Source organism: Arvicola amphibius, chromosome 7 (genome assembly GCF_903992535.2).
Source record: "Arvicola amphibius chromosome 7, mArvAmp1.2, whole genome shotgun sequence".
NCBI lineage: Eukaryota > Metazoa > Chordata > Mammalia > Rodentia > Cricetidae > Arvicola > Arvicola amphibius.
In genome coordinates, this window is record NC_052053.1 from 134,189,036 (window position 1) to 134,215,395 (window position 26,360).

The window sequence follows — 26,360 nt, forward strand, 5'->3', positions numbered from 1 at the left end:
TGATCCCATAAGTAGTGATTCACTGGGAAGACCATCTACAAAACTAACCTAACGTTTAATACGCTAAATGAAACTATATACAATCAGCTTTGGAATGCTTAGAAACAACACAGAAAAAAACCCACTCATTGTAGAAATGAAGAGTAAAGTAGCAAGTTAGCAGATCTTCCTGGGCTTGAAAAGAAATACAAAGTGGAAAGTAAGAAGATTCTAGACAAATAAAAAGAAAGAGAAAGAAATAATTAATCATGTCCGTCTATCTAAAAGGGAGTAACCTCTGAAGAGGAAAATTAAAGTGACAGTAAATACTAAGAACATGGATGGCACAAGAATTGTTAAATAAAAGGGTTAAGTTATAAAATTAAAAGCACTTTATGTACCCCAGAATACCCAGCAGAAGTAACCACTAATCTTACTAAAACAGTTGGTCCCATGAGGATCACCACAGCACCCTGGGGGAGTCCAATGAGCCTTTCACAAGGACCACACATCAGCTATCCTGCATATCAGATATTTACATTACTATTCCCAACAGTAGCAAAATTACAGTTATGAAGTAGCAACTAAATAATTTTATGGTTGGTGGTCACCACATGAGCAACCATATTAAAAGGTCACAGCATTAGGAAGGTTAAGAACCAGTGCCCAGGAAGAATGACAATGAAAAATTGGAGCATGCTCCAATCATAGTATTGAGAAAATGAAGGATCTTGGGGAAAGAGGAACTAGCAACATGAGATTTGAATGATTTGTGGGCTTTGTCAAGGAAGACACTTTCATGCCACAGGAATTTGTGACAGCTACTCCTGCCCCGTCTTTGAATACTTACATTTAATTCCTTTTTCAGAACTTCCTTGAGAAGATGTCCTGCAGATTCTTCATCTTTTGTGTTCACAACCACACAAATGTCTTGTGAAATTTTCTCTGAAATTAAGAAAGTTTTTAAACTTTATCATTGAAAGAAAGCATAGAACAAAGCCTTATTATCTAAAAACTTGTGGTTGCTTGATTTTCATCCCGCTTGAGTAAGCTGAGGGAGAGTCTGGCTCCACGCCAGGTAGTGTAACCTGAGCTACAGGCTGAGGCATCCTGGATTCTGTACCAGCCCAGTCACTGTATCCTAACATCACACACCGTGCAGTAGGCACCCATCAAGCACATAGACAAGCTCTCGGTTTACATTTTACAAGAGTAACTGGAAGTGACCATTGTTTATGTGACCACCGCCAACCATTCTTGATCAGGAGGAATTTCCCTGGTTCTCAGATAGTCCCACTTATAGATAGATATTTCCTTCAAACAATTCCCAGGTTTTTCTTTGGCTTGTGACTACATTGTCAGTTAAATACAGCTACATTACAGTTGGGATTCTTAGCACAGGAAATGAAAATGGTTGAATTGTTCTCAAACTTGTTATCTTATTTGAGATAGCTTAAATGTTTAAATATAAACCATCTGACATGGTGGCATTAGCCTCTGAACTTTCTGTGCATTCTCCCAAAAGATAAGAAGTCCTCCTCTATAGGGATCTGAGGTGCTAAGGAACATCACTACAGCCGTTGAGTATGGAGTCTTGAACTAAGAAGAAAAAAAAAACTAATTTAAAATAGTATTTCCCAATCAAAACTGGCTGGGTCAGCATTAATCTTGCTGCATAACACATGGGTGGCTTGTGTAATGTGTTTTCTATAGGAACTAATAAATTAATAATTTTTTCAAGCAAAGCTAGATAGGACAGTTAAGATAAACTAAGTGATAATATTCCTTTTACTAATTTCCATTTGACCAGAAATCCCATTTGTTTACAGAGTTACAGTAATGTAGAGAACATGGCGACCATGTTACTGTGAATATGTGCAGTAAGAAAAAAGGCTCTGCAGAGAGGGGACAGACACTTATAAGATCCCAGGGTTCTTAGTAGTAGAAAAGGAACACAAATCCAATAATATTATTACATTTACCTACAGCCACCTCAGAAGACCAAAATGGAGATGGCAGAAAGGAGATGGAACACTTGGTGACCTGCAAACATTCTGATATTGCTTCATCGTCACCCTCATATTTAATGCCTCAGTGTGAGCATATATTATTATCTAAGTGGTACCATTCCTGTCTTCATGCCAGGATATTTATATACAGGTATCCATAAAGACCACACCTTCCTAGAGGGATAAGACGCTTGTAATAGCTGTTATCAAAAGCTGATCGCCCCACACTCTTTGCTTGGATCCCGCAGTCAGGACAACTAAGCATATGTAAACAGAGTCATTCCAGTGGACTGAGAAGAAGAGCATTCCTCTTCTGAATGCGGATCTTCTGCACTAAGCTATGCTACCTTATATCACCTCTTCTCTCAGGCATCTACTTGCTTACTTGCTTCGATTTTATTATTACCAGAATTCTGTAGGCACACAACCCTAATAAAATCCAGTTTGATTAAGAATAGAGACACAGGAGCCAGCCTGGAAGTGCTGTGGAACATCACCACGTTATGAAAGACAGACTGCTGCCAGAACAGCTGATGCTGTATAATCAAGTGACATTGGAACCTATCCTGGAAAGGTGAGGGGGCTTTGCTTAGGAGTGGAAGCAAGGAATTTTAAGGAATTCACAGAGATAAAAACGAAAATAAGATGAAATAGGTTGATGTAAGAAAAAGTATCCATAAGCATAGCGTGATCTATAGGCAGCGAAATGAGTAGGAGGTGTTGAGCAGAAAAGGCTCAGGCAGGATATCCATCGAGGCCAAGGTCATGAGAGCCCCTCCCAGAAGACTGAGGAAAGGCAACCATCCTCCACTCAGAGTCTGTTGAAATGAAGCCAACACAATCGTTATACATGAATTTAAATCCTTAGAAGGAAATGTGGCTCTCCATCATCCTTGTAAATGCCTAGGAATATTTCTAAATGTATCTAATACACAAAAAGATGCATCTATGGCTACAAAGTAACTGCCAACACAACAGTGTGTCAGCAATACAATCACTTTTGACAAATTGATAAACTACATATAATTAAGAATTGCTTCAAATAAAAAAGTAGCATAAAAATGGTTCCCTCTTTGCTTTATGATATACTCCTATGCACGTATACCCGCTCTGCTCAAGGTAAGTTACTAGTACCAAAGCTAAGCCAGCAGTCTTCTGCCATTTTAAAACAGAAGCATTCTAACAATTAAGTTTTAATTATATTTGGCATTTATCTTAACTATACTTCAGCTATTCTAAATATAGAACTTTTACTTAGGAATCTTTCATTGCCATGTAAATTTTCCAATCAGTTTCTATAATTCGGTTTTTAAAGAAATAACAACATCAAATATTAAATTTTCCCTGATGGCTCCTTGGCCTTGAGAGGGAGGGAGGGGAGGTATGGGTGGAGGGGAGGGGAGGGAAGGGGGAGAAGGAGGGGAGAGAAAGGGGAGAAGGAGGGGAGGGAGGGGGGAGGAGGAGGGAAGGAGATGGAAATTTTTAAATATAAAAAAAAATAAACCATGAGAAAAAAAAAATTTTTTTCAATGATCATGATTCAGTCCACAATTTCTTGATATTTTCCTTAATTATTCCAAGCTAACAGTGGTTTATAGCATTTAGCACAGAGTCATTTTACAGTTTGTTTTCAATGGTTCATTGCTAATACTGTCAATTGACATTCTAATTTTATTTTCTATCCCAGTGCAAAATTATTTTTAATCCGGATCTTGCAAAAATTTTGTTATGTTTGTTTATAAGCAATAGTCTTCAATATATACACATCTAAACACAGGATAGTCTTTTTTTCCTTGCTAAATCATAATTGTACCTGATAATTTTTAAACAGAATTTTATAATCTCATTAAATCTGTCATATTTATAATAAATAGTTAAATTATTTACAGGTCAGAAGTATTTTTATCTATCCTCCACAAAATTGTATAAAATTGATAACATTTCTGTAATTTTTAGAGTTCATGAGTAGAGTTGCTGTTTTAAATTATGAGTACCCATAAGCTCTATTTTATATCAGTTTAAAATGCTGTGTTTGTCTCAAATTGTGTCCATCTAAATTCTTATGACTGTTAGCAAAGAGTGTTCATAATGACTTCAGTGTTCACAGGAATTTAATGTTCCTTTTTTCATTTGGTGATAATTATTTAAGCCTTTAGTATTTGTGCTGATTATCCCTGCAAAAGTACTAACCATTATATCAGCATTTTCTTGGAACAGCATTTGGAATCAGAGTGCTATGTAACAATATAAATGCATACACCTAATCCATCACCCACTTAGCACACAGTTATGTGGACGGGGAGTGAAGGACTCACATGGAAACAATAAAGTAAATGAAGCCAAGAATTGCCACGGCATGGATCTGCGGAACCAGGTGAAAGCACGACAGCTTCCTGTGAGGTTCTTGCACGCTGTGAGCTTAAAAACATTAGAATAAAACGTGTCCCTACTTTACAAAACAAATGAGATACAAAGACAAATACGTTAAACTATATTAATAGTAAAAGATACTAAAATTCCCAACCTTAAAGATCATGAGAGCAAAACCTAAGTGAAGAGGATCTAAATTCAAGATGTGAGACAAAAGAACACTGGTAAACGGTCGCGTTCTCTGTGTGGCCAGCTCACATAATAAAGGTCCCACCGTTTGTTTACCGCACAGTGGTCTGAGACACACCAGCTGTCCTCTGATACTTTCTACGGACCATATATATGTATATTCCTCTACTAAAAATGGCAGTTGCACCATATGCTCCTCCTCCGAGACCAGACTAATAGAAATCTCCAACTATCTCTTCGGACTCACAGGCTCCGTCAGGTGGACTATGAGAAGTCACTCACAAGCCATGCTCTTCCCTACCTTCCATGCTCTTCAGACCACAGGACTGCTAACAACTCAATGAGCTCCTAGCCCGAATTCTGGGAAGTTCTGAAAGTGATCTGTTACACAGCCAGATTGGAATCTCTGCTTAGCTGACACTAACTCTGGATAATTTGGGAATTATAAAAAGCTTCCTCTCTTTACAAAATATGCAAATTGCCTACCATAGCTGATTAGTCCCCCTCGAGCAGTGTAACTCTTTTGAGGTAATAGTTCAGTTTTCTTTAATCTTCTTACATACTGTGGCGATTGGAGAATGGTGAGTTCGGAAAGACATGGTGAGCCACCCATGCCCTGAGTCTTTCTACTTCTGATGGGAAACTATGAAAGAAAATGAACCCCAAACAACCAGCACGTTTATCTGCAAGTCTCGCCAATGTTTCCAGTTTATCAGATTCTCCCAATACTCTAAAGATGACATGTAAAAACAATAACACGTTTAACAACTGTAAGTATCAGGAACTGAACACGCATTTAATAATTAGGTCATTCCGTGGTAGTGTGTTCAAGTATGAACTGAGAAAAGACAATTTTTAAGATAATCTAACAAATGTTCTACTGAGCAACACAGTCAACTCCAATAAAACCAGTGACTGATTATGGGCCATTCTAGTTCTGGTCTACCTTACAATGAAATAAGAAGATGGCTCATTGGGAAAGACCACACCCTGTAAGAGCAGGAGGACTTGAATTTGAATTCCCAACACCATATAAAAACCCAGGGATGGACTGGCAGAAATAGGACAGTTCCTGAGCCTTGCCTGACTCCAGCTTTAGTGAGAGACCCTATGTCAAAGGAATAAGGCAAAGCATGAAAAGAAGAACCTTGTAGGACTTTGTCTGACCTCTATGCACGCATAGGCACAGGTATACACACAAACACATACACAGCATACACACACAGGTACACATACATAAACAAACACAACACACATGTATATATATATACACATCCCACACACCACACAAATAAACACACAAACACGTGTACACATACACACAACACACACAAACATTTATACATACATACTCCTATACACAAATATACACACACTCACACAAATATACATACATATCATACACACACGCACACGTGTATGCATACACATAATATACACACATGCACACACACATACACATTTTAATTTTTTCTGTATGAAAATCTCCAACTTCTGGCCTGTGTACTTACATGTGTAAAGGCACAAACCAACACAAATATACACACGTGTGAACACATACATGTGCAAATGTTGTTTTAATTCATATGAATGTATCTGATATAAGAAAACTAATTAATACAATGAATATGTCATAACTCACACCCTTTCCAGAACACGTGTAGTCAGTATCAGAAGTTGCGGTTAGGAAGAACTCTAACTACTTTTGCCTTCTCTTGTCTTAGAGAAAATATAACTCTAAATCTGATCAAGCTCCAGGATCCAGTTGCTAAATTATCAAAGACAAAGAAACACCTAACACTTAACCACACATGACTAGACAGGTATCAATATTCAGATTCCTTCAGGCCAAAACAAAAGATAAACATTTTTTTAAGAAGCATATCAGGATACATTAAATAAAGTTAAAATGTCTTTCGTTTCAAAAACAACACACAAAATGTGATAAGAAAACTGGGCATGGTAGCACATCGTTATCATTCCAACTCTTGGAAAGCTGAGTGCCATGAATTCAAGGATGCCTGGGCCGCATACACAGCAAGTATCAGTTCAGCTGGGGCTACTTGGCAAGGAACCATCTCAAACAAAACCTGTGATAAAAAGAGTCAGGAGCAGTGGCACCTGCCTGTATTCTCAGCCTGAGACGGGAGGATTACAAGTTCAAGGTTCCAGAATGAGACCATTCATACATACAGATCCAGCGAAGCAGTAAGTGAGGAAATTAGTGTTAATGTGGATGACTTCCACTTTTGACTAACCTTGTAAGGGTTTCGGGGAAATGCATTAGTCCTTTACCCACACTGATTCTGCTTCTACTCATTCAGAAAGTACCTTGGGCTGGGGAGACAGCTTAGTCAGCAAAGTGCTCATCATGACGACTTCTGGGACCCACCCTAAACAGTCCTTGTAGGGAGGAAAGGAGAGGCAGAGATAGGTGGACCCTGGAACACAAGGGCTGACCAGTCTTGTCAGTCAGTGAGCTACCTGAAGATCCACAGTGGAGAGCAACTGAGGAAACACTACAGGTCGATTTTTGGGCTACACAAAAAGTGATTTTTTTTTTCAATTTGGATGTATTTTTTTCAGTTCTAAAATTATTGCTTGATTCCTTGCATTTCTATTCTCTTTAGATCATTTCTATTTCAAGAGCGTTAGTTAGTGTAGCACTTCCTTCATTGGTGCTTTAAAACATTTGTTGGATAACTACGGGAGAGATGAAATTCCACCTGTCTTCTTGTGCTCATACTTGAACATACTTTCCTATAAACAATCATGTGCCAGTGGTGGCTATGACAGCACCTAGGGGAAGAGCAGACCCTGAATAATCTTAGAGGGGTACATTCCCCACTGATCGGAAATTGTAGTGACTTTGGAATGTGGGGGAGCATTGTTACTGTTCCTTCTTCCTCTCCTGTTTTGGACATAAACAGAGTCACTGAAAATATGAAGGAGTGGCAAGGTCTCATATCTTCCAGGAGAATGTTGAGCAGGGAAAAGGGGTGGGAGGAATATGGTGGTAGAACAGTATGGGCTATTTATAAACTCCATTCCATGGAACCCCCTTGAGCTTCACACAAACTGATCTGAACCAAAATGTCATGCTGCAAACTCTCAGAATGGGGGTAAGTGATAAACAAGGTACTTTACAGGCCACTGAGCTGAGCCATGGGAGACTGATCCAAATAAAACCATAGTGATTTTGAGAAATGTAATGGACTTGGAAAAACAAAACAGGACGGTTAAAACAGGAACCGCATGAATTTACTACTGAAACACTGGTCACTTGAAAATGACCCAAAATTTGACAGCAGACTATCCAGATAGTATCTCATATTCAGAATATTAATACAAATAATGGTATTTGGTTTCCAGAGAACTTGGCAAGTCTGAACGCCTGGGGAAAAGGAGTGAGTCTAGGTAATTTTGCTGGGCTCACACATACATGGTGGGATTCCTGTCAAATGTTGTAAAACAGCAATGAAGGAAGTGGTACCCTAAACAGCGACCCTGAAATATGACGTGATGTCCCGTGTGGTTCTCCTTCAAGAAGGTTAAACTTAAGTGATATTCTAACAAAAATCTTCTGTGAGTAAATGAATGTACAGTCGATAAACCTGAACGGTTATGAAGGAAGACAGAATTTAACTTGTGATTCTCATCTTCTTTCTCTTCAGATAAATAAAGCAAACGCTAGCAACACTTGGTTAGTTCTAGAGGAAGGAGAATGCAGGGCTACACTGTCAGTTTTCTAGGACACTTCAAGTTTATCCCACCAGGCCTCCTTTTCTACTGGATTGGCCTCTCATATCAAAGCTTTGGAGCTCCCACGTAAATAAGAACTACATTTAATATACAGGCTGGTATTTCTGAAAGATATTTGGCATTGAAGCTCTATATATTCAAAGTAAGGTCAGCGTCTTCCACATTCTGTTGAGGTCTGGGAATCAGAACCCAATTTTATGTTCTACGTTCTATCCCTCAAAGATTAAGAGTGGCTTTAAACAGACTCACAAGTGAGGAAAAGTGAGTGCCCGCGCCTATAGCTCCAGCACTCAAGGGGCTAAGGCAGAAACCCCATGAGGTCAAAGTCAGCCTGGGCTCCATAAGGAGACCCTCTATCCAAGGAGAAAAAAAGAAAACAGGAAGTGGCAGCAGGCTGAGCCTGGAGACACCATCTCGGTCACATCGTATGGCTTCTTATCATCAGGATGGCAAAGGTGGAAGGTGGAGAGAAAACTAGAAAAAACAGTCAATGAGCCATCATTACAGGAGATCAGTAAACACGGGCTCGCAAGAGCATTAAATACAAACACATGACCATGTCAGCATAGCCTCCCTCCTGTGGAGAAAGCTACCCTGATCTTGTGCACATTGAAACTCAAGCCCAATCCCGCTGATGCAGATTTTTAAAAAGATGTTGTATATAATCAGATGGCAAGCACGCTTAAAATGAGACACAAGGTGCCAGATGAAATTCCTACCTTAGAATGGAGTGTAAGATATGGGCATGTGGCATCTGTCTTGACACACACTGTGGTGGAAGCCACACACGTTTTGCTATTTTCTGGTAGCGTATTATTTTCCCCTTTAAGCATGTATTCATTTTGAACTCAGAAAAGTAAGTTCAAAAGAAATATTCTCTTCTAAGGTTCCAGTTATGTCCATGTACTTTAGAAAAGAAAGTGTCATTACTTTGAATATACGTGTCCCACCTGGGATTGGGGCTGTTGGTGATGCTGCTCCGGAGTGAAGCAGAGGTGGCTGGCGTCCCTCTGCTATCATCCTATTTGATGCTTAGTAGCTCACTACGACCTTTGACATTTTTGAAAATGACAGATTTCCTTGCCTGTCCTTGAACAGACATTTCGCTGATGACAAAGTAAGAAAATTACTTACTTTCTTGTTTGACTAAACAAACAAGAAAACTCATTTTCTCTAATCTTGACCCAAATATTTAGCTTTCTAATTTACATCTTTCTTAACAATAACTTGCTGAAGAAACCAAGTTCCTTTTAAATTATGTTACGGCCATCCTATTCTCATTAACGAAAGCTTGACGCAAATGTTTTTGACGCAAATGTTCTCACATATTCAAACAAGATACCAGCACAGCACTGTTTTCAAGACAGTAAAGAACAAAACCTATTATGTACAAAGAAGACTTGGTATTAATGGGGGGAATGTGGAAAATTAAGTATCAGTCAAAAGCCAGAAACATCAAAACAGCAAGGTTTCTGAGTAAATCTTAGCTGACACTTTGCATTGTCCAAGAAAACATGGTTAATATGAGTGGTGCCCTCACTGAGACATTAACAAGGGATCTCTGACAAGGACATACCACAGATGTAGAGAGGTCCACTTGTACCCAGTGGAAACCTGACTGCCCCTTGCTCATCTTTTCAACTTCATTCAAAAGTTTCAAAATAATTTTATATTTAAAAATCACAATGCTAAGCAAGCACGAAAGGACGCTTACAAAGAAGCCATCCATTTTCCATGTGCGTAAAACACCAAAGCCAACACAATAAGTCTTAAGTTTCCACAATGCTGATCCAAATTTGTTCATATGTATTTATCTTATTCTTCCAGTCAAGGCCCATTCAAAAGCACTCTACATCCTTTCGTGTGTGTGCACACAGGAATTCGAATGCTTTCCTATCAGCTGAGCCTTTACAACGGAAGAAGAAACCAGAGTGAGAACGCAGACTTGATTTTCTGAATATGGCGCGAGAACGGCACCTGGACATTGATGCTCCGAACTGCAAGGCGGGGACTGCATTTTCCAAATAAAATGGAAAATTATTAGTCAGTAAAAGAAGTTCCATTTCAGAAAAGTCAATTGCCCTTACAAATAACACAGAGGGAAAACAATAAACGATGACCAGGAAAAAGACACAGATCTTTATATGAATTAATATTAACCATTCTAACAAAAAGCAGCTAAAAATGATTTTCAATTTTAACTTCTCTTTTTGTATTTTTATATAAAGCATCATAGGAAAAGAGGCACCATGAGCCTTTGTTATAGCATAAGTTTACTCAAGCTTGTACAATTATAAACCAAGACAAGAATAAAATGAATTTTATAACACTCTTCAGTCACAAAAACTGAATTATTAGGCTTGCTGAAGGGCAATATAAACAAAATCAATAAGCTCTTTTAAAGAAGGATTCCATAGGGCTCTTTTCTTAGAAAAGTTCAGAATATTGACCCTTTGGCCAAGATACAGTCAGCATATTAAACCAAGTGCGGTTTGGGAACTGTTTGTACGGCTTGTGTACATGTAGATAAAGTGCGCTGGCGCTGGCGTCTGTTGACCACTTTAACATCATTGGGTTTGTCTGAACATGCAGGAGCAGGCATTGGGTGGGCTCAGCCAGTTTGTGGCAGGTGGGAAATACAGTACTTCTTTGTTCAGTGGATGTTTACGAACATATCAGTCAGCCCAGGTTTTGTTGTACTAATTAATCACACAGCTCTGAAAAGATTGTTTTCATTTTCACTCAGAGTAAAAGCTGGAAAGAGTTAACACTAAATAACACAGCCCAAATTTAACACGCTTCCTTAGAAGAGGAAACACTGGGGTCGCAGGGCTTATATCAGTGTAACAGTAATTTGTAATTAGCTGTATTGGGGGGCAGTCCTACAAAAGACAGCCATGACAATGCCACTCTCTGTATTCTTTCCCACTAACCATGGCACACCATAAGTAGGAACCCATGTAAGCAATGATGCTAAGTTAATCAAGTTAAAAATTAGTAGCAGAGAAAAATTAGATTGGGAACTTTATTCCTATTTGGAGATGTGAGTCCTATGCTTGTATGAAATTAAAACCCTAAGTCAAATATTAATGAAATGAGATTTTGTTTTCCTCACAATGAAATTTCCATATTAAACCAAGATGTTTGACTTGATTATAAATAAGATGGACCAAATACCCATTATTCCAGTAAGTAGTAAATTTGCCAGTAGAAAAACACTCTTGCATCGGACATAAGATTTTTTTATCATAGCAAAGTTTTTATAGTGTGAAAAATGCTAAGGAAACAAGGAAAGAAGTCACATCAAAGTACTTGCTACCCATCAAGAATTAGAAGTCAAGAGGGAAATAGCTGGAATATACCAAATTACAGAATATTCAGCAATCATTATAACATGGGACAAGTTACAAAGTCTACCCTAAATTAGAAAGGTGTTATCAACACAGACCAGATTTATAAAAAAAAAAATAAAACTTAAAATTCTAAACACTATACAACTAATCATTTTTAACCTACTAGTCTGCCATGTGGTTTATATTTCTGCTCTCTCACTGGGCATGATCATTTAGTTATCATCTATTTTTCTGAACATCTGTGAAGCAAGCACCAGGTGCTTCCTAGAAAAGCACTGGGAGGCAAGATCTTTGATCACCAAAAGATCAGCTAAAGGCACAGTCCTGATCCAAAGGCATGAAAGCTGGGCAGCGTTTAGAAACCACCAGGATATCCACTGAGAAGGGATCCACAATTGGTACCACTCTAGTGAACCTTGGAGAATGCAGCCAAAAATGAAGCAGACTAACATCTCATGCAATAGCCAACTTTATTCAGGGCCTCGGGTAATTATATGCTGAGGGTACTCTGGGGGTTAAGCAAGGTCAAATGGGCAAAGTTCACTTGAGTTCAAACTGCATACAGTCACAGAAGCAAGATCAAGTGGATTCAGGCTTCTACAGAACAAGTCATGCTTAGAAACATCATCCTTATAATAATAGGTAAGGGGATGGCAGTCTGAAGCAAAGCCACTCTTATTAATACACCTGGGAGGGGCACGAAAGCACATCCAAGAGCAATCTATACGCTACGGAGGAACAGACTCATCTGTTCATGTGAACTCTTCTCACAAGCTCAGAATTCTCCTCACACAGCTTCATTCGCGAACTGTGTTCAAACCCAAGATCAACTCTCATGTTGGCAAGTGGGAGTTGGCAACTCTCATGTTGCATGGTTGGGAGTGAAAAGAAGACATGAGCCCAAAAGTTGTATGGATAATGTGGACCTGTATTTCAATCAAAGAGAATATTCTTAACAATTTTGAAACAGAGAAGAATATGCCTTTATCTCAATCTTCCTACCAGTAGGTTGGGAGAGGCAGAGTTATTTGAAGAACCAATGAGCTAACTTCTATGAGCTGCCTGGCATGAGTGTTGTGTGTTCTCAAACAGCAACATATGTCATACTAGTTCTGCATTACAGCAGGAAGGACTTTTAATGGCATAGAGATGAATAGATAGACAGACCAAATCCAGCTGTGCATCCTTTGCAAGCAGAAAGGCAGTAAGGCGGGAGGTGAAGGACATATATTCTTATTACTTTAAATCTTCAAGGAAAAACACTATGCCTGTATCTGTTACCATACAATTATTAAACCCAACACAATAACAACAGATACAAAGGAAACAAAACAGTAGCTATTCCTTACATATTTACTGAACTATGACCTGAAACAGATTCAACACATATTAGCATTGTTAGCAACACTGAAATCCATAAAATTCTTAAAATAAAAATATATATTTTGGTACATAATTTGTTACAAATTAGTCATGAACTTAAAATAACTAGAAACAAGTAGGTGAGTGCCATCCCCAAAGGGTCTTCATAGCTTAGAAAGGTAACTGCTTTCTGGAGGCAGTAGTTTTGCTCTGTGTTTGTATAATGACTTTCTGGACACCTCATGCAATGATCCATATCTACTGAGGAATTAAAAATATTTTGAATATATGCTCAGGTTCCCCAAACAACTTCCTAGCACCAGCTCTCTGGAATTTTCCCACAACACCACAGATTTCCTTGACCCTCTAGTTTGCTGGTCATGGACTGACCACTTAGAAAGTCAGGGAAGATTAAGGGTCATGGAAAAGGGGAGGAGCGCCTCACTCACAGGTCTGGATGAAGACTCCAAGCAGTTGGGAATCAAGAATTCAACACAATTAGTGATATGTGCTCTGAAGGTTGTCAATGTGAAGATAATATTCATTTATATACAGACACATAAGAATATTAAAACAGCAATGAAGCATGCTTCAGGCAGATATATATAAGACCCCAAGTATTGCCTTATTCCTCTCCCAGATATTATCTGTGAGTCTCACAAGCAAGACTATTAACTTTTGTTGACAGTGGAAACATCTTAACTAACTTCTCATGAAATTCTTGTGATCTTGGGTTTTTACAGTACAAAATGCAATTTGTTCTTCTGTCCTTTTGTCTGCACATCTCAGGAACCACCCAATGATCTTATTTAAGTTCCTTAGCAACTTTGAAAAGATAGAACTTCAAAACACATTGACATCAAATACATGAGAAGCCCACACCCACACTGGGGTTGGACCCCTTCCCTGAATACTTTTCTACTAAACCATGACCTAAACACCTCTTATAAACTCCAATTCTGTTTAATACTGACTTGTTCTAAAATTCTTTTTGCAGCAAAGTCAAGAATCTAAACTTCACCTTAGAGGGGAATTCGGAAAGGACCTCTTAGGGTGGCAACAAGCAGTTCAATGAATTTATGTCTCTGGCCCATCTACCTACCATTGCTAAGCTGAATCTCTTCCTGCAGTCTATACCTGTGTGTATCATATTGCTTTCTCTGGAAATGTGATGGATAAAGTTATGTTTTAAATTTTAACTACTGTGCCTAAAAGATCCATAAAACAAAACTGTCTCTAACATGCATGCCCCTTGCCCACGAATAGATACTTCCTGAAATACTGGAGGCTATTGCTTATGTAAGATAACAAGTCCCACATTTTCCTTCGCATGAACAAACTTGTTTGACCTCACTGCACAAATTATGCACAATCACATGAGAGGTCATAGGCAGGAAACAATGCCAGGATGTATGCCTGGCCCTGAATGGATAGGCAGGAAGTACACAGGCAGGAAGCATGCTAGGACAGATGCTTTTCCCTGACTGGACCTGGGGGAAATACTTAGCCTTGTTGGTTTGCATTTATACACCTCTGAAAAATGTGGCTTGTCACCATTCTCTGGGAATCCCAGGATGGACCTGGCCAGAGTCCAGCATCCTGGCCAGTATTTAATTAAAGCTTGCCTCAAATTTTGCTTAAAATTGTGGTAGTGGTCTTATTCTCTCTCGACAAGAAATTAACAGATGACCCCACTTGATAAAGTTGGAAAAGGTAAGCCTGAGAATAGTAGTTTTTAATAGACTTCTGCTAACCACATTATATTTAAAAATTTGCATGTTTGTATGTGGACAAAGACTACATGTGGATGTGCAGGTATGTACAGGCCACATATGTATAGGCCATGTGTGTATGAACCACATATGTATATGTCACATGTATATAAACCATGCATATATAGGTCATGTACATACAGGCCACATGCATATAAACCACATATATATAGACCACCTGTGTATGGGGCACATGTGTGTAGGCCGCATGTGTATGGGCCAGTGTGTATAGATCATGTATGTATAGGTCACATGTATATAGGCCACATGTACATAGACCACGTCTATATAGACCACATGTGTATAGGGGATGTGTGTATAGGCCATGTATGTATAGGCCACGTACTGGGTGTCATGAACAGTTGCTCTCACTAAACTTGAGCTCACCTAGGCTCACTTTCCAGTGAGCTTCAAGGATCCTCCATCTGTCTCCCCAGCACTGTGATTGTAGGTAAATACTACCACACACTGCTTTCTCACAACTTCAAAAATTCAAAAGGAAAACTCCAAAAGTTCTCTCTCCTGTTTCTCAAGGTACTTCAGTTACCAGTGTTGGTATTTAGTACAAGCCCTGAAGAATGTAGTAATCTTGAGTGAATAAAAATACATTTGGAGTTGGAATATGATAGCAAGATTCCAAACTTATAATGCAGCAAAACTAGCTTTGATAGATGTGGCCTATAGGAGACCATACGAGGCAGCCTAGAAAAATGCCTCTTGAATTTGATGTACAACGCAATTACCTGGGCTTTTTAAAACAGATTCTTCCCAAAGGGTGGTACTGAATGAAGACAAGAATCTCAGGGTGTGAGGAAATCACATGACTGTTGGCCTGGCTGCATCCAGAGTATGAAGGCCACAGAGAGGTAACCCTATGTAAGCCCAGTAAGATCAGAATCTCCTCTGAGGTATTTCTGAAAAATACAAGCCTTAAGGAATCAGGAAACGCTTGAGTTTACCACTAAATCAACTACTTACACCTATCAGATCATATCACTTTCCCAAGATCAAATAGAACACTTTGAAAATATGATGTTAGAAACCATTACCTGAAGAAGAAAACCACGTAAAATATGATTTTTGTATATTTGTTGGCTATGAGATGTGGGGAAAGTATTACAAGATGAAGAACTGGCAGCTGAGACCTTAACATCACAGCACTACTCTACCTGAGCAATGCAGAACTTACTTGGAAGGCAAATCAAACTGAGTGTTCTATGTCTTTGTGTTAAAGGCATAGACAAGAACAGTACGGCTTAGCCAGCCAGTCAAAAAGAAGTATTTACACATTGCCTGACTGATAATGTAAATCTATGTCAACTTCTTGATGCATGGTTATAGATTAACTATTTACAAACACAGAAACAAAGTATATAACATTAATGGCTTGAAACAAAATACTCTTGAAGAGAAACAAATCTGACAGTAACTGCAAACAGCCTCCCAAAAAGGAAGAGCTCAACTTTCTACATGTGAGGCCAACTGCTTCCCTAAAACTCTACACCAAAACTGTGCTCTTCTGTACCCAGCAAGACCCTGAAATTAAGAGTTTACCTCTCAGCCAAAATTGAAGCATATCATTTTGCCCTGACTCTAATTTTGATGAAAACAGTCAGCAGCTTCCTGTTGTCTTGGGGCCAGAGGGAACATCTCCAGTTTTAAGACTGGGGTTCAAACTGGGTATTTAAAAGGGGGTTCTCAGGAAGGGCCAACTTTATCCCTTGTGGCATTTGACAACGTCAAGAGATAGTTTCATGGTCACAGTCCAGGTGTAAAGGAGAGAGCACAGCATTGCTGACATCTACGCAGTGTAACTAGGGGACCACTCAACAACGTACAAAGGCCTCCTGAAATGCAAGGACCAGCTGGCTTGTGCTGCCGGTGTGGTGCTGAGCTTGCAAACTCTGATTTAAATCACAGAGCCTGCAGAACACAGAGAGAATGTCCCTTCTGTGTGCTGGCTCCATCCCCTGCAGAGTCATAAGTACTGTATGGTTATCAAATACACCATGTGGGTACATAAAGGCTTTAGCAATAGGAAGAAGGGGTGTTTCCACATACATGATCACCACACTTAAAAAAGAAATACTGCGGTCATTGTCAGGAAAAAATAAGTTTCTTTTCTTGTTTTGTTTTACCAATTATCTAGTAAAATTTTCTTAGGTTGTGCAAACTGTCCTACAGAGCACGCTCCCCAGTGCTGACAGGACCGTACTGAGGGGCAGGGGCAGCCTTCTAAGCAGAGAAAACAGAGGGACCGTCTCAATTTTTATCGAAATATCAGTTTCTACAGTTGTCTTTCCAATAGTATTGATGCTTCATACTTAATAGGCTCAAGTCTTTTATAAAAATTAAAGTCAATGTGGCATAACAAGTGGTATTTCACAAGCAGGAAACAAAACAAAATGCAATTATTTTCAAAACACAATCAGAGAGCTCCATGGCCTCCAGGCATCTGCTCTCCTGAAATGGCTGGGATTTAACTGCCCTGAGAAATCCTTAGCTAGCTCACATTTCCTGAAACACACGGGAGCTGACAATCACAAGGTCGAACGTACCCTTAATCAGCGACTCGGCTGCATACAGATCTTGTTTGTAGGTCACCTAGAGGACAGATAGACCTCATTAGACTCAACAGAGCAGGCAGGAATGTGAAAGTAATAAAACAATGCCCCCAAGGAAATTCTTCCTTCTGGAGAAATGGTACACACATAACACAAGCGATTTCCAAATGAAAGCAGCATTGGACATTCACATTAAATCAAATATTTCAGCAAATTATGAAGATCGGAGTCTTATATCTTTGAATAAATTATGATAGCATATAGCAGAGGTTACTGAAATATGATTAATATACCTAGGGATTTATAATCAAAGAAAACGTGTAAGTGTTCAAACAAAAGTATCCACATTGCTGTTTTATAAGGGTTTGTATTGGAGAAGAAGGAGGTAGGGGATATGGAGAGAAAGGGAAGGAAGAAAGGGGAGGAGGGCTGAAAGAGGAAGGAAGTCTCTATAAAACAAAAGTCATCAACTCCATTGACAACTGAAATTCTCGAAAACTAATTTACTTTTAAAGAGACTTCCCCTGAACTGTGAGGGTCTTTTTGAAACAGATTAGCAGCCCCCTGTGAGGTTTTCCTTAAAACACAGCTTCTATAAGAAGTAATCTATGGGGTGCCACAGTGTGCCTAAGAACGTAGATCTAGCCTTAAGAGCAAACAGCTTGCTCACTGCTCACCTTCCAGTACCTTGCCATGTTATGTAGGTCTGGTCTAAGGCAGACCCTTCCCAGAGGCCATCATTGAGTTCAGACACAGAGAACCTGCAGAATCGGTCTCTTATAGTAAGGAACTAGAGCACAGTGAACCATGAAACAGTATTAAGTAACTACAATAAGGTCCAATAGGCTCATGAACTACTCAGATTATTCATGATGCCAATGATTTAAACCTCATTTTGACAAATGCTCACTTAACTAGTACCTTCCCAGACTATAAAGTTAGATGTTTTTTTCCCTAAATCATCTCATCCATGGGTTTGTAGAGATGTCTCCTTTAGCTCAGGTAGACCAAGGCACTTCTGGGAATTAGATTCATCTGTTGCACCCTAGACCTACAATAAGTTTGCTGATGCCATACTCTTCAGAGCTGCAGTAAGAGCAAACTCAAAGGAGAATGGAAGGCTACTGAAGCATTTAACAAATGCACTAAAATCAAATGGACTGCTAGACTGTCGCTAAAGAAGGAATGATCCGCTGATAGCCATGACTCTGGATCCATGGTCCAGTTCTGCATTCTAGAAAAGAAGAACAAGCTCACTCTATAGATTTGCCAAATGTAATAGATCTGGTTCCAATAGACATTTATAAAAATGCTCTGGATGCTGCTCAAAGTTCTAGCAGTTGGGCAGTGAAAGGAGCCAGCTGTCACCTGCAGGGAAGGACTTTAGCCACGGGCTCACTCTGACACTGAGCACACCTCAGTTTAAACTCTTTGTTAGCCAGATATCTGAACTCAAAACTACCTAGTATTTGTGATTAAAGTAAAGAGATAATTTGTGCAGTCATTATCTGTTGTATAGTTTAAACTCCAGACAGAAATCAAGAATATACTTAGCTAACTATTCATTTTTTTATTTTCTCTGGCTTTGAGAGGTAAGCTACACTCTCAGTTTAAATTAATATTAATAGTAGATTTTTAAACTTACATAAGTTTATCACCAAATATTCAAATAGCTTTTAGAATTCTTAAAACTTAAAGCACTGCAATTATTCATGAATAAAATAATTGAGTTATTATTTTAAAAAGTAATATTCATAAACTAAATTTTCCAAGTCTCTTAAGTTCATGTCCCCTGTCTCTACATTATAGGCTACATAAGGATTGATGATTTGTTTACTCAGATCAACATCTGACTGAAAGCCAGGCATAGGGCCACTCGTCTGCAGTCCCAGCAATTGGAGACTGAGGCAGGAGGAGGGGGAATTAAGGCCCAATTAGTCTACGCAGTGATTTGAGGCTTGCCTGAGCTATGAGCTACATAGCCAGATATTAGCTAGAGGGAAAAATCTGTTTTTTCCTAAATGAAACAGCTAATGTACTTCAAAGGGAACATTACTGGAAAATGTCATAATTCTAAAATGATGTGTTATTCACTTCTCTAACATTTTATAAAACTGAGTTGTCCTTTCCTTATTTTTAAGCAAACAAAACATTACAAAAGCATCCTACCAATCAGTTTTGAAGTTGATTTTCAGCACGTCTCAGCCTTTTGGGTAAGATCAAATGTTGAAACTGATTTTCGTCTGTCAGCATGATCTGTACTTTTCCTTTGACCTTGCACAATACCCAACTATTGGCAATAATTACTTTTAAAAAACTCTTGCCGTAATGGACTAACATGTTGATGTTTTTCTCACTGACTGGTCACTGGAGCTTCTGGGGGTGCCCTAAGATCTCTGAGAGCAGACTGTACAGGAAGAGTCAGTCTAGCCTGTACCTCTCCCTCACCAACTACGGCTCAGTCATGTCTTCTTCGCAAGGTTATATCTGGGCAGTGATTCTCCTGAGTCGTGTGTTGACCTGAGAAAGTGAACAGAGAGTAACCTGAAGTCCACACAAACAGGCCAGGTTTCCCTCAGTTCCCAAGAGCCACTTCACCAGGGAATACTACACATATCTTCTTCCTTTTATGTGCAAAGCCAGAGAAGAGATCTTTCCGAACCAAACCAAGACAAGGCGGCATCCACTTACCTTGAGTAAGACTACACTTAAAGTCACCAAACACCAATCTCATAGGATAAATGTAGTGATATTTTATTTGTATTTTAAGAAATAAAGCTTGCCTTAAGTTCAAAGAGTAAAACAGCCGCACTGATCAGCCTTACAGACCGGGCAGTGGTGACACACACCTTTAATCCCAGTCACGGGACCAATGAGAGTATCACAGCACAAGTGACCCTGCAGGTCCCACTGTGGGTGGGAGACAAATAGATACACAATGGGAAGAGAGTTTGGGTACAGAGTTTATTTAGTGTGTATTTGGGAGGGTTTAAGGGTAAGTGGGTATGGGGAAGAGAGAGGGGGGAGAGAGAGAGGAGGTGTGAGTTGTCTCTTAAAGGAACAGGACACCAAGGTAACAGGGCAGGCCAGCATAATTATAACAGGCACAATAGTTTGTCACAGAAACTGGGCGGTAGTGGTGCTTGCCTTTAATGCCAGCCCTAGAGAGGAATATAAAACAGGAGGAGACATCTCATACACACAGTCTCATTCTGAGGATTCCTGGAGGCAGGATTGCCATTTCAGACTGAGGTAGAGGTAAGAGCCAGTGGTTAACTGTTTTGCTTTTCTGACCTTCAGGTTGAATCCCACCTCCATCTCTGGGTTTTTATTAATTGTGTTACACATAATGGAGACATCAATCCAATACTTGGAAAAAAAAAAAACCAACCTATTAATTATTATACTTGAAAGAAATAGAATATTTATTAGACACCAGTGTTAGGCCTAACAGGAACCCCAAAACTACAGTGTTGGCTTAGCTCTAGATACCCTATGGAAAGATGGCTGCTCCAGAACATCATTCCTCAGGTTTCCATCTGCCAGGAAGAGCCACCTCCCTGCTGGTGTGTTCTTGGGTACACACCTAAGCCACCATAACATCATTCCTCGGGTTTCTATCTGCCAGGAAGAGCCACCTCCCTGCTGGTGTGTTCTTGGGTACACACCTAAGCCACAGGCCTGCAGCCCTACTCGCCCCACCACCCCACTCTGTAGCTAAGGGTTTTTCTCTATAACCCAGAAGAATTTTTCCCTTCTTGCAAATTTCTCTCTGCTCCCAGAAAGATAGCACAAGCCAATGTCTCTCCTCTCTGTCCCAGAGATTTCCCCAAAGACCTCTGGTTATTCTCTCTTTCCTATCTATAATAATAATAACAATAATAATAATAATAATAATAATAATTACAATAATATAACTTCCTACCCATGAATTGGTCATGTCAGAGGTTTCTCGATCCTCTTGTTTACAATGGGTATTTTTGAACTTCATTTCCTAGCTTGAAAAAAGCTGTATGAAAATCTCAACAATAGACATTATATCAGCACACTAAATGGTTGAGAGCTGAGCAGAAATGCTTTCACTTCTTTGTTCTTAACTGAAATGCTAAAACAATGGGATTTGCAAAAGCTTTGCCTGTCAAAGGGAGACTTCCAGGCATTCATCCCAGTAGTGTTGTGATGACACAAATACACCAGGCTCCTTCTCGGGATGCACTGGAAGACAATGAGGCAGTTGTTAAATTTCTCCAATAACACCCATGCCTTGGAGACATTTTTGACATTGGGAAGCGAGAAGTCTGTTTAGCTCATGGTGTACAGAGTACAAGTGTGGCCTGCTAGTGTCTAAAAGTATACTGGGGGAAGGCATGGGACAGATACTCACTTTGGTTCTTCTTAAATAGGATCAAGTCCCACCTAAGAAAATGATCACTGAAGCTACCAGCTCCCAGCCAATCAGGAGCACCATGAGCATGGATCCCTGTCTCAGGAGCTGGAGAAGGACTTTTCTATGCCTGGAAATTTTTGTGGAAGAGGAACAAACCATAGTGCCTTGTATGGTAAGGAATTTTTTTAAGTAAATTAAAAATACATTCTTCATACAGCAAAGGAGTTAGCACAGGCAGGCTGGAATTAACCCTTAATGTCTGAGTTTTCACTTCACCTATATCAAAATATATATGTCAACATTAAAATAATAACCTCCTCATGGAATTTCAGATGGTCTTGAATACAGTCCTACAGCAGGCATCAGGGATCTTGTCACCCTTGAATCCAGTCCTAGAGCAGCCATCAGGGATCTTGTCACCCTTGAATCCAGTCCTAGAGCAGCCATCAGGGATCTTGTCACCTTGCACATCACCAGAGCATGCGTTCCCTGACTTCCTAGGGCAAGACAAGCCAGACTGTTGCCTATGTCAGAGTCCTCTTCTACCTGGATGTTACATGGCATTGACATGCTTCTCGGTTACATCCCTACATGTGTCCACTGTATTAGGCTTCTTGAATATAAACATGATTTGTTGTTGTGTAATATTATGCTAAGGTGTGTGACATTTGTTTATGCTATGGAACATGTGTTTAATGATGTAAAGATGTGTTACATTCTTTTATATTGCATTTATTTAGCTCTGTGAAACTATGTTACTTTGTCTGCCTAATACACCTGATTGGTCTAATAAAGAGCTGAATGGCCAATAGCAAGGCAAGATAAAAGAAAGGTCAGGCTGTCAATCAGAGAGAATAAATAGGAGGAGAAGTCTGGGAAGAGAAGACCAGGGAGGGGAAGGAAAAGGAGAGCAGGAATCAAGGACCAGCCACCCATCTACACAGCAAGCATGGAATAAGAAGTAAAACATGGTATATAGAATAGAGAAAGAGAAAAGCCCAGAGGTAAAAGGTAAATGGGATGATTTAAGAAAAGATGGCTAGAAACAAGCCTTGGTGTATTTATTTGGGAGCTGGGTGGCAGACCCGCAAAAAGTAGAGAGAAAAAAACAAAGAAACAACTACATTTTGCTGTTGTTGTTGTTGTTGTTATTGTTGTTTTGGTTTATCTATTAATGGTGGTAACAACAGAACACTAATTACAAGCTACCTATTCTACTAATCCCAAAGTATAGCTCCATTGCTGTCCTTTAAGAAGCAATTGAGATTCTATCCAATTGCATATAAGATTTTATCCAAAAATTAAAAGACTAAAGAAAAATCATTCAATGCCACCCAGAGGAGGGGCTCTAAATAGGGGCTAAGCAGCTGAGAAAATAGCAAAAAAAGGAAGACAAGACAGGAGAGAAAACCCTGTGGGGAGAAAACCCTGCCTAAGAAGACAAGCCAGGATATTGGAAGGATACCCAGCCTGGGACAACAACAATATTACATTTTGAATATTTTTCCTTTATTCAGAAGAAATGTAATACCTAAAACCTCAACAGTGATGTAACAGATATGTTTCCCAGCCCACCTATTACAGACTTTATAGATTCAGTACCCTCTCATGCATATTGTCAGCCAAACCAAAACTCACAGCTGGGAGCCTCAAGCTTCTTCCTGTTGGGGAAAAATGATGCTATCATACAGATATCCACCAGGCCAGGAAGGCTGTAACACTCCTGCAGCCTGTGTGTGTTTGGACGCTGCAACAGAACACTGCGAATTGCATGGTTTAGAAAAGTAAGAACTTATTTTCTCATTTCTCATACAAGTCCCTCCTTCCAGGTCCCTCTGAGAGGTTTGGAGGAATCCCTTCCAGGCCTCTTCCTGGCATCTAGAGAATGACAGAGACACTACAGTGTCCTTCAGTTTGCAGAGTCATCATGCCTTTCCCTGCTGTCACCATCACATGCTACTGTCCTCACATCAGTGTCTCCTGTCATAGCAGGACACCAGCTGTGCTGGATTTAAGGCCTACCCTACTCAGTTTGACCTTATCATAACTTGATTGCATCTGTAGACTCTTTCCAACTATCTCAGGCACAGATGCCAGCACTCAGAATATGAACACACATTTGCATGAGAGATAATTCAACCCATAGAATATTCAAAGTGACTCGCCAGAGGAGCTAGTAAAAGCAGAAGAGAAAGCCCAACGTGGCACAGAACATATCTAAGAGAAGACTGACTCTGCTGTTACCACAAACAATAATAAAATATGAGTATATCACAAAAAATGAATCAATAAATTTGAAGATGGGATGAAAAATAAAGATCAATATGTTTCTTCTCTTTTATCCACAGAACCTAAGTGTTTTACAAGCTTGATGAAATCTCAGACAGGAGAAAAAGAACCATGACTTCAAACAGGTCAAAAGTGAAGCCAGGGAGTGCTATCAATGCCTTGGAGTTCCACTAGGTTTTCCCCCAGTGGCCCTCAGACTCAGTTGGGATAGTGCAATGAATTACACAACGGTAGAGATCAAGATCTTTAACAAAACACCTAACTCATGATTGACAAAATCCTCAGAGTTACTGAAAGGATGAGAGTTCAAAAGGGATTCCGATAGATCAAGCGGGGGAAGGGGATTTATTTGAAAAGTTAACGATGGCGTGGACAGATAAACAGACACCAGCATGACTGGGTCTTAGAGGACAGTTCAGAGTCCCAGCATCAGAGATAGACAGCATCGTGGGGGGGGGGGCATAGAGAGACACTAGCATGGCTAGGTCTCAGAGGAGAGTTCAGTGTCCCAGCTTCAGAGATAAATAGTAGGGGGCTGCTCACATGGTAGAAATCAGAATCTCTTCTTATACCTTTCTGAGTTTGGTGGTTTCACAGTTTCACCTAGAACCACACATTCCAATTCACGTGGCAAGGGGCAGGGGTGTAGAACAGGATGTGTGGTCATTAAAACCCCTTTAATATAAACTTACTACCCAGGTGAGAGATCCTGGCATCTGGAAGTGTGTCAGCTTGGGATTTACAGACAATATCTCAGTAGGGTGTCTGGTGCTATCTGGGGAGGGGGGCCAGGGGCTGATTTAAATATAATATTAGTATAGTTACTTCCACGTGGTCCTGAAATCAGTAGCACACTAACAGCAATACCATACAAATATTCTATTAGTAATACATTATGGCTTGTGAGGTGTAAAGGCAACAAACACAGCTAAACTCTGACAGTGGCTACCTGGCTTACTACAAAGGTAAGATCCCAAACACATTCCTAGACAGCCTTAGAAGTGCTTACAAAGCACATATCAAGGGGAGCACATAGGAGTCCTGGATTTATGTCATGCAGCAGCTTTGAATGCTCAGGACAGAATTTGAGAAGTAGGAAAAAAAATTGAGTCATTTACTAAAGTTACACAAGGCCCAAAGGAAACCATCATGCTTTCTTACAAAAATTGATGTCAGCAGTAAATAGATTGATACCAAATTCAGAAGCTAGACAAATAACAACTGAATCTCTGGCTTTTGAAAACGCTAATGCACAATTGAAAGGGGTAATTAGGTCGTTAAAGGCCAGATCAGCACCCTTGGAGGATAGATCCGAGACACAGTCAATATTGAATCTCATGACTATGATGATGCTTGGATAGGACATGTGATGTCCAGAGGTTTAAAGAAAAATCTAAATGTCAAATGTTTCAACTGTGGTGAACAAGGTCACCCTAAAAGGGACTATAAACAGGCCACTTCTAGAAACAATGTTTTTATCAAGCATAATTCAAACAGAACACCCCTCCCTTCTGTATTATGAAGAAGGTGTGGCAAAGGCAGGCACTGGACTAAAGCATGTAGATCAACAAGAGGCAGTCAAGGCAACTCTATGACATTGGCAAATACTTTGAGTGGCCTCTCATAGGCGCCCAAGACAAATTTGGGTCAGTAATTGCCTGTTCTCATGGAGGAAACTCTTTCCCGGAACAATTAAAGAATGTAATGCCTATTGTAAGAAACCATACTGCTCTAAATGATAGATAAACTAAAGAAGAGAGAACAAAAAGTTCAGGAGAAGCCATAAAGCAAATAATTTGGTAAACTTCCACAAATAAACAAAGATCAAAATTAAAAACACAAATACATGATATTGTCACTGAAGGTCTCATAGACATAGGTGTAGATGTAACAATAATTTCACCAGAATCTTGGCATCTAAATTGGCCTCTTCAGAATCTAAATGTTCAGTTTTTAGGGGTTGGACCTTAATCTCAGGTAAAACAGAGCATGAGATGGGTCAAATGTACATGGCCAATGGAAAGAGAGGAAAATTAAAACCATATGTGGCTAACATAGCAATGAATTTATGTGAACATGATTTATTAAAGCAATGAAATATTCTGGTTAACATTCCCCCAATCTCAAACACAGTCAATATTGAATCTCATGACTATGATGATGCTTGGATAGGACATGTGATGTCCAGAGGTTTAAAGAAAAATCTAAATGTCAAATGTTTCAACTGTGGTGAACAAGGTCACCCTAAAAGGGACTATAAACAGGCCACTTCTAGAAACAATGTTTTTATCAAGCATAATTCAAACAGAACACCCCTCCCTTCT

The 26,360-nt window shown here is 39.5% G+C and overlaps 1 protein-coding gene across 1 annotated transcript in view; it reads right to left on the reverse strand.

Moving 5' to 3' along the window:
* The window catches only part of Crppa (CDP-L-ribitol pyrophosphorylase A), a 254,540-nt gene that overhangs the window by 144,036 nt on the left and 84,144 nt on the right, over window positions 1-26,360 (reverse strand). The window contains 2 exon segments of the mRNA XM_038337019.1: window positions 830-924; window positions 17,355-17,400. Coding sequence (XP_038192947.1) covers window positions 830-924; window positions 17,355-17,400 — 141 coding nt within the window.